At 47.0% G+C, this 8,390-nt stretch overlaps 1 protein-coding gene across 1 annotated transcript; it reads left to right on the forward strand.

Annotated features, from left to right (window-relative positions):
- Positions 1-1,345: 1,345 nt before the first annotated feature.
- Positions 1,346-4,218, forward strand: Map10 (microtubule associated protein 10). The gene has a single exon (XM_032888029.1). It carries the CDS (start codon positions 1,418-1,420, stop codon positions 4,079-4,081), a length of 2,664 nt encoding a protein of 887 aa, XP_032743920.1. The 5' UTR covers positions 1,346-1,417; the 3' UTR covers positions 4,082-4,218.
- The last annotated feature ends 4,172 nt before the right edge of the window (positions 4,219-8,390 follow it).

Here is an 8,390-nt window from a genome sequence, read left to right on the forward strand (position 1 = left end):
GTTTTTTACACTTGGCTGCCTTTTTAAAGACAGGAAGATCTAATGTCTATTGATGAGGTTGCCAAGAGGAATAAGACCCACTAGACGATGGTAAGGACCTGGCATATCGTGGAACCTGTGGAGAGTGGAGTTTCACAGCTGATGGGACTGTCACCCGCTTCCCTCTCTCCCCTTGATGGTGTAACTAAGGGGGGCAGGACTATGTGTGTTTTCTCCATCCATGTGACTGTACTACCATTCTGACAACAAGCCAGGGACTGGAAGGTGATAAGCACAAGGGTTGTGTCTGCATCAGAATCAACCACAACATGAGTCCAACACAATGTGTCTTTGTGGGCTCTGACCTTGATCAGATAAGTAGGAAGGGAGACTCGGAATCTGCATCTTATAAGAGAGACCAAAGCTGGGAATCTACGAGATAAGAACACAACGTGTAAGTTGTGGAACTTCTGAACTTGAGCCTGAGATGTGAAATCTTGAAGTGGGCTGGTGCTAACTTCCTCGTTGCACAGCCTGTACCCTACAGACCTCCAATGGCCAACACTACCACCGCCACCCCTCCCAGATGTATGTACTAATACCATTCACCTTACTAACTGAACCAATCGCTTTCTCTGCTCTCATGGTGGTGGTACTTAAGATTGTATGCAGCGAACTAGCACTCTTCCACTGAGCTGCACCCCCTGCCCTGACCCTGTCATTTTCAATACCTTGGATATTTCAAGATCCCTCTCCCCCGGTCCCATGTTAGTTCCTTGTATTATGTAGCTAGTGGATTCCCATCTGTAGAGCATCCTGGGTAAACTAACATAGCAGAAGTCTTTTCGAAGGCACACCAGAGTGGTCAGATGTCAAGGTGGAAGATGAGGGCTCTGGTCAGTGTTAGGATATCCTATCCCAACACAGAGAGTTTTACCACACACGAACAATGCAAGCTGAGGTCAAACCTCCTGAGAAGGAGGCTTCAAGAAGCTGGAAGTCCAGTGATGGCAGCATAGCCTACTAGTGATCACTGTGTGGGAAGACAGAGGAAGGAGCTGGTGAAAGAGGCCACAGCCTCTGACAGGTGCACAGCAACCACGAAGATGGCTGCCTTGGGTCACCAGGCTCTGAGGCCTGAATGGACAGAGCGGCCTATTTACTTCCGATACATGACCCCTAATGACGTGGGATCTGCAGGTATAAAATATAAAATAAAAATTATATTTATCTGTATAAAACTCAAAGGGAATACAGTTTTACGTCTAATCTCTCAGCACCACGCAGCAAGCACCAACAAAAGTCCAAAGGTAAAGGAGTTGCCAGGATCACTCAGGGCCGGAAATCAAGTCTCGAGAGAGCCGTAGCCGATCACGTGACCCCCGTTCCTGCTTCCTGCTGGTGGGGCGGGCTGGCGGCGTCGCCCGGGGCAACAGCAATGGCGGCCACGGCGGCCGAGCGGCTCTTCTCACTGGAGCTGCTCGTGGACTGGGTGCGGCTGGACTCGCCATGCTTCGCGAGCCCCGCTGTGGCGTTTCGCCTGCTGGACTTCCCGCCGCTGCTCGTCCTCCCGCCGGCCGCTCCTGACCCGGAGTCCCAGCGCGGCGCCATCACCTTCGGACGCGGCAAAGCCTGCTTACTGCGCCTGCGCCCCGCCGCCCTCCGTCGCCCGCGCCTGCGCGCAGCCCTGCTGCAGCTACCGGCGGTCCCGACGCCTGCCCCACTCCTGTTGGGAGCTTGCGACATCCTGCTGGTCCCCTCGGTGGGTCAGCGAGATATATTCACCCTGCGCGGCCCGGAGGCCGAGCGCGTTGGGGAATTGGCGCTCTTCTACCGCTTGACCGATCTGGGACGCTTCCCCCCGGGGGCTCCACAACTGCGAAGCCCCCTGAGCCCTGCGTGTATCACGGGTTCCGAGGCCCTGGAGGTGTCAGAGCCACGAACCAAGGAGACCTCGAAGCCATGCACCAAAGACACCTCTGCCAGATGTCTACAGTGTGTCTCAAATGCACGCTTCTTGGAGGCCCCAGAGCCATGTGCCAAGGATACCGACAACTGGTCTGCAGGGGACTCAGACGCCTCAGCTGTCCAGAAGTCCTGGGAAGAAGCAATCTTACACAGTAAAGCTAGCTCTGGGGACATGGCTTCTGCCCCTTGTTCCTCTGCTCCCAGTGGGAGGACTGTCAGTCCTGTCAGTCTGGAGGTCACAGAACTGGACTTTGAAACCAACACATTTTGCCCTCCTCCTCTGTATTACACTCACCTGACTCAGGAAAAGGCTCCTTCTGCCAGGGTCGAAATCACAATTGAGCCTCAGAGAAACGAACCTGAGGATCTAGAAGACGCTTTTCCCGAAACAAAACCTGTAAGTCCTACCATAAGGCCAGTGAAACATACGAGAGCTGCAATTCAGGAGAGCCCTCCAGTGCTTCTAAATCTTCCACAGACGCAGGGTTCAGGAGAAGCTAACGAAGCTCCGTGCCCTCCTCAGACTGAACAAAGTACAGTCGATGCAATAAGACAGCTGCCGCTGTTGAATGCTTTGTTGATGGAACTGTCCTTGCTGTGCAACCAGCCCGTGGCAAATCCCTCCCAGGTTCATCCCCATTTAGCCTGGTTGTACAGAGGCGAACACAAGGGACCAGACCCTTCCACCAAGTCCACATCTCGGTCAGAATCAAAGAGCAACAAGCTTTCTGCGCAAGAAAGTGAAAAGTTGGTGAGTCCTCAGTCTACAAAGAACCCTAAAGGCAAACACTCAAAGATCAGTGGTAGCCCCCCACCGAAGGTGACAAAGGGGAGGCTGCTTTATGGCTTAACAAATACACTAAGACTGCGTTTACAGCAGACAAACCCCGGCATGCTGGTTGTACACGAAAAGAGAGAACAGTACAGGAGGTCACAGATACGAGGTGTGGGGCCAAAGTTCCGAATCCCGTCCTGGAAAGGGAAGGTGTCAAGCCTGGCAGCAGAAAGCCAGATGCCACCACAGCTGCCTGGTGGCACGTTAACGGACTCTAATGGGAAAGTATCAAGCTGGGCAGTACAAAGCCAGCTGCCACCACAGCTGCCCAGGGATAGATCTTTAGACTCGTACGGGTCCTTTGCCGAAGGCAGTGACACTTCAATGCTAATCAGCTCAGGCTTTGACGAGTCGAGTAGAACTAGAGAAGCAAAGCAAAGCCATGCTATGAAAAAAGAAACGGTTGGCCAGAGTGAAAACAAAACTGTCACTTCGCTGAGAGCACCTGTGAGCCCCGCAGGCTCTGTCATCCCAGAAAGATCTCGATCAAATATTTTCAGAGGAAAATGGAAAAAGCAAGTCCAAAGCCCAGGACTTTCCCGACAGGATCCTGCTGTTGACAAAGCTGTAGGTGAGGGGATAGATGGTAAGCAAGTCAAAGCTGCAAGTGCTGCGGATACTAATGAAAATAGACCACCCAGTAGAAAAAGTTCCTGCGAGAGCACCTCAGAGCTACAGTGCTGGGATGGGTCCACCAGCCCTTGCTATTCTGAAGACTTCTGCACAACTGAGAATAATAGCAGAAGTCTGCCAGCTCCTGACAGCAGCACAGGGGCAGAATATGCTCAAAAGGGTTCATGGGCGAGCAAGTCAAGTGAGGCAAGGCTGTCCACAAGGAAAAACAGCAGTGAGTCGAGTTCTGTGTTCACCCCTCCCTTTTCTGCTGGCTCACCAGTGTGTTCTCAAAAAAGATCTCGTGTACTGAAGACTCACGATAGTCTGGAGGAAGCATCCAGTCTCTCCACCAGTGATTTTTCATCACAGTGGACAAATGAAAAGGAAAACCAGGCAGATCCAGGTAGTTCAAAGATCAGGAGGAGACGGGACCGCTCCACTAAACTTAAAGTAGGAACTGGTCACAAGTCATCTGAGAAAAGCCACTCACCAAGGACATCTCAAATTAGTTCTTATGAACCATCAAATTTGTCTGAGCTAGAACTCAAGGCCATAGATGACATAGATAGTGCATCAACTGACTTCCAAGAAGAGGAAGATGGCCTTGGTTCACTTCGCATCTCCAGACAGTGCAGAGACATCTGCGAGTTAGTAATAAATAAACTTCCAGGATACACAGTGTGAAAGTATGCTACTTTCGAAAACTAGTTCTATAGCTGCTGGGTGCTGATACTGAAGAGTTGTAATAACTCACACATAACCTTAGTATGTATGTGGTAGTTCTTAAGAAATGTAAATAGGGGGTTGGGGATTTAGCTCAGTGGTAGTCCTCAGTGGGTTCGGTCCCCAGCTCCGAAAAAAAGAAAAGAAAAAAAATGTAAATAGTTTGTGCTTGATGTTTAGTGCCTTACCCTTCAAGCTGATCATACTCTGAAGTCACTGTTAGGCCTAGGAGTGATTCCTTTGTAAAATGCTTAAGATTAAAGGTATGTCCGTACATTCTCCCATCATATCTGTCCTGAAGTAAAGGTCATTCTAAAGTTAGCGTTTCACGCACCATTGTAAAAAGAAGGGCTTGATAATAAGCTCAGCACCAATTCCTAATGGGAATAAATGTTGTAACAGATGGATGTGTTAGAGCTTGAGATGCAGAAGTGTATTTGTGATCTACCCCTGCTGCTAAGAGCTTTTGGGTTACTTTCATAACAACCTGTTCTTTTATTATTTACTCTCCCTTTTACTTGTTGAACATTATTTGAGCTTATGCTTTTCAATAAGAGTCTGCCCTGTTTTACACACCAATATTACCTTAGCTTTCATGAAGTTGTTGAATAAATGCCTTAGCATTTAAAATGCCTACCATAGGCTGTAGTGCTAACACCAACAAGAAGCATGGAAACCCCCAATGGAGACACCTTGGGGTAATGCTTTACTTCAGCTGCGTATAAACACCCTTCAAGTGTTCTCAGGCATTTAGAGAGAACAAAGTGAGGCTTTATCCCATATAGTTCCCCAAATAGGAGTTTGATTTATTTTTAAATACTTCTGTGTATTTAATAAACGCTTGTGTTTTCAGGTTTGTTCAGTGTTTATTTTTAATGTGGGAGAGCTTGTTTTATATGCCCTAGTCATCAGTTCTGTATGTCTTCCGTTGACTTTAGACTTCAGTCTGTGTTCTGATATCTGTAGGCACTTTGATGTTCGTGCTAGTCTGGTATAAAGGACATGTGTCACACAAGAGAAGTTCCAGATTGTAGAGAGACTCAAACTCCAAGGGCATAGTCAAGCTATGGGAGACAGGCACAGTACGGCAATGGATTATGTGTGAATCCCAGTAAGTAGCCGTGGCTTTTGAGTATTGTAAAATACTAGAAATAGCTATTCAGTTATAGAAATTAAATCTGGAAATGCAAAGGAACTTTTTAAGGCTACATACTGATTTTTCTTTGTCCAAATATATAAAACAAGTGTTGTGTTTTGATTTTGTAAGACATAGCTTGGTACTCAAACATGAACTGTGTAAATTGTTTAATGACCTTTTGTGTGTGTGTGTGTGTGTGTGTGTGTGTGTAAGAGATGTAAAATATAAATATTGGAAGAATCATAAGCAGTGAGAGAAATATTCCCCATAAATTAGTGTATTTGAACACTTGGTCCTTGGTTTGTAGCATTGTTGGGGAAGGTTATATAACCTTTTGGAGGTAGAGCCTTGCGGGTAGGAAGTACATGGGCTGGAGGCTTTGAGGATTTATAGTTGTGTCCCATATGTCTATCCATCTGTCTTCCTCTGTGTGGATAAAGCATGTGACAGACTACCTTCCTGCTCCCACGACCATGCTTTCCTGCTTCCTCCCATGCCTTTCCACCATGAAAACTCTCCCCTTAGATTGTTTTGGTCATAATACTCTATCGTAGGAGCAAAAAGTAACTTAATACAGTCAGCATTCTTTAGCATCAACGCTTATTATTTGAGATTGAAGTCCTCTGATGAGAATAGGTGAGGGGAATGACTTCCCAGGTGCAAGGGCACAGGAGCTGAGCCATTACCAAGTCGGGTAGGGCCAGATCTGCTTTCTTTGAGCTACTCCCAGGAGGCCCTCTAAAACTGTGGCTCCCAGCTGGATTCTAAGAAAGGTGGTGGGTGTTACCACATATTTAACCTCACCTTTTGCCGCCTGTCCTCCAACTTAGCCATGTGTGTTAATTCTTATACCTTTGGCCTTAGTTATTAACTACTTTCATAGTTGGTTCTAGTTATGAAGCCTGATTGACCTTACATGATTAAAACTACTGAAATGTCAAATCCAGTTTTAGAGTCACAAATAAGAAGGCTCTGTCATTTCACAGTAGAGCAGAACATCTTTTCAAATGGATGTCAGGACAATGACAGGTGAATGTGACTGGGTCTAAACATTGCTAAACATGGCACCCAGAGCTTTGGACATGCCAGGCAAGGGCTCTATCATTGAGCTGCACACTCAGCCCTTGGGACAAGGATTGAGAAGGAATGTGAGTGACAATGTTAGTCCTGGCTCTGTCTGTAACTCAGGAGGCAGCTGACAGTGTTAAGTCTTAGACTGTTGTTCCAGAAAAATTCGCAGAGGTCTGGACAAGGCACACCACCTGTCTCCCTCCCCCTAGTTTTCATACCTGTTTGTGGTGTCTTCTTCAAGCAGGAAGAAGATGTGTCATGAACTTCTCTCTTACACCGTCACTCTGTATTGAGAGCCACACCTTTACATCTTGTATTTTGTCTTCATGCACAAGAGTGAATTGTTACAGAACTAGACCTAGGGACTAGACTTTTTGTTTACAACAAACATGCAGGTCAAGACTGGAAATTTAAAATGACTTCTTAATCATGACATTTTTATTGGCGAGGTGAAGAAATGTCGAAACAAAGTAAACTGTCCTTGGCTCCAAAGAGTGGTCATTCAGGCTGTTTATGTTTTCATTTGCATCAAAATGCAAAGAGCAGAGCAGAAAGGTGGTCTACGAGCCAGGACTTGCAGGGTGTTTCTCGTTTTAACCCAAAACAATTCAATGAGGAGTTACTTGGTTAAGGACCAACCAACACATTCTCTCCGCCTGACTTTCTCCCAGATCTGCCTGTGCCAAGCACAAACACTTTGGGAGGAGTGTCTTTGGGCTACAGTGCCAAACCTTAAGAACATCTCCTTGTTCTTTAAGCACTACTTAAATATACAGATTCATTATAGAAAAAAAGAAACAGAAAGCTCAGATGAGAGTTTTGCTGTCACAATGGAGAGTAAAGGTTGTAGTCCTTCCTCAAATCCAATGGAATTTAGCCGGAGAGGTATGACATTAAGAACTAACCGAGGCCCAGAGAATTAAGGAATTTCCCTTCATTGCCCTTTGCCCTTCACATACGCCTCAGTAAATACAACTTTTAAGAAGGGAGAGAATGGGCATAGAAAAGACAGCTTAGGAGCACCTAGAAGGCACGGAGCAGATAGGATCAAGCTGGTGAGAACAGATTCGAAGTCCTCTTGATCAGACAAAGGTGACACTGGTGAAATAAGAAGCAGTGCTTTCTAACAGACCCAGAGAGATATCAGGTCCCATCAGCAGGGGTAGGGATCAGGGTTAGGACACAGAACAAGTTGGAGGCAGATGCCAAACATGGAGTACAACAGTGAAAAGCTGGACCTGGGCAATTGTTAACCTGCTAGAAAAGATGTAGAGATGTCGGGGGGTGGGGGTCATTCCCATACGCTTTTGATATCAAAGTGAGTATCAGAGGTGTATTTGGGTTTTTTGGGTAGCTGCCAGGTGTGGTGGCAGTTCAAAGTGGCCTGGTCTTCAGGGATAGCTGAATCCTGGTATACGGCTGGAGGAGGGAGGGCTGGTTTTAGTAAGAGCATCTCAGTCCCTCAGGAGGAGGAAGCCACAGTTGCTAGTTTTCGCACACGCTGCTCAATCACTTGTAAACACTGGTACTCGGAACAGAGCGGAGGTTTGCCACTCCCCCCAGCCCTCACCTGGAGGACTTCTGCCAGTTCCTATGGGTCTGAATAAAATGGCCATTTCATACTACTGACAAATCTGGCATCTAAAGCATACTAAGGGTGACTCATGGCAGCTCCTTGTTGGTTGAACAAGCATGATGTTCGTGGGGCATTTCAGTTCCAAATATGAGTTCATAAATAGCACAAACATGCATTAACCATCCGTGTTCATCATTTTGGGTATGGTAGTTTCCAAACTTTGGAGGTATTTTTATATGTATAGGTGTGCACCCTATATGTGGTTATGTGCACATGAGCACAGGTGCCTACGGGGGCCAGGACAAGGCATAGGATCCCATGCAGTTGGAATGGCAGGCAGTTGTGAGCTGTGGGTGCCAGGAACACAATGTGGGTCCTCTTCCAGAGGACTGGTTCTCTTAACCACTCAGCCACCTCTCCAGCTCCAGAATTTTTTTATTGAAAATGATGGCTCCCAGCCATCTCTGAATGTAGTTTCGTCCTAG

This window comes from Rattus rattus, chromosome 17, assembly GCF_011064425.1.
Source record: "Rattus rattus isolate New Zealand chromosome 17, Rrattus_CSIRO_v1, whole genome shotgun sequence".
Lineage (NCBI taxonomy): Eukaryota > Metazoa > Chordata > Mammalia > Rodentia > Muridae > Rattus > Rattus rattus.

Bases quoted from the DNA above. Each gene is read 5' to 3' on its own strand.
- Map10 (XM_032888029.1), top strand. From the start codon at position 1,418: ATGGCGGCCACGGCGGCCGAGCGGCTCTTCTCACTGGAGCTGCTCGTG.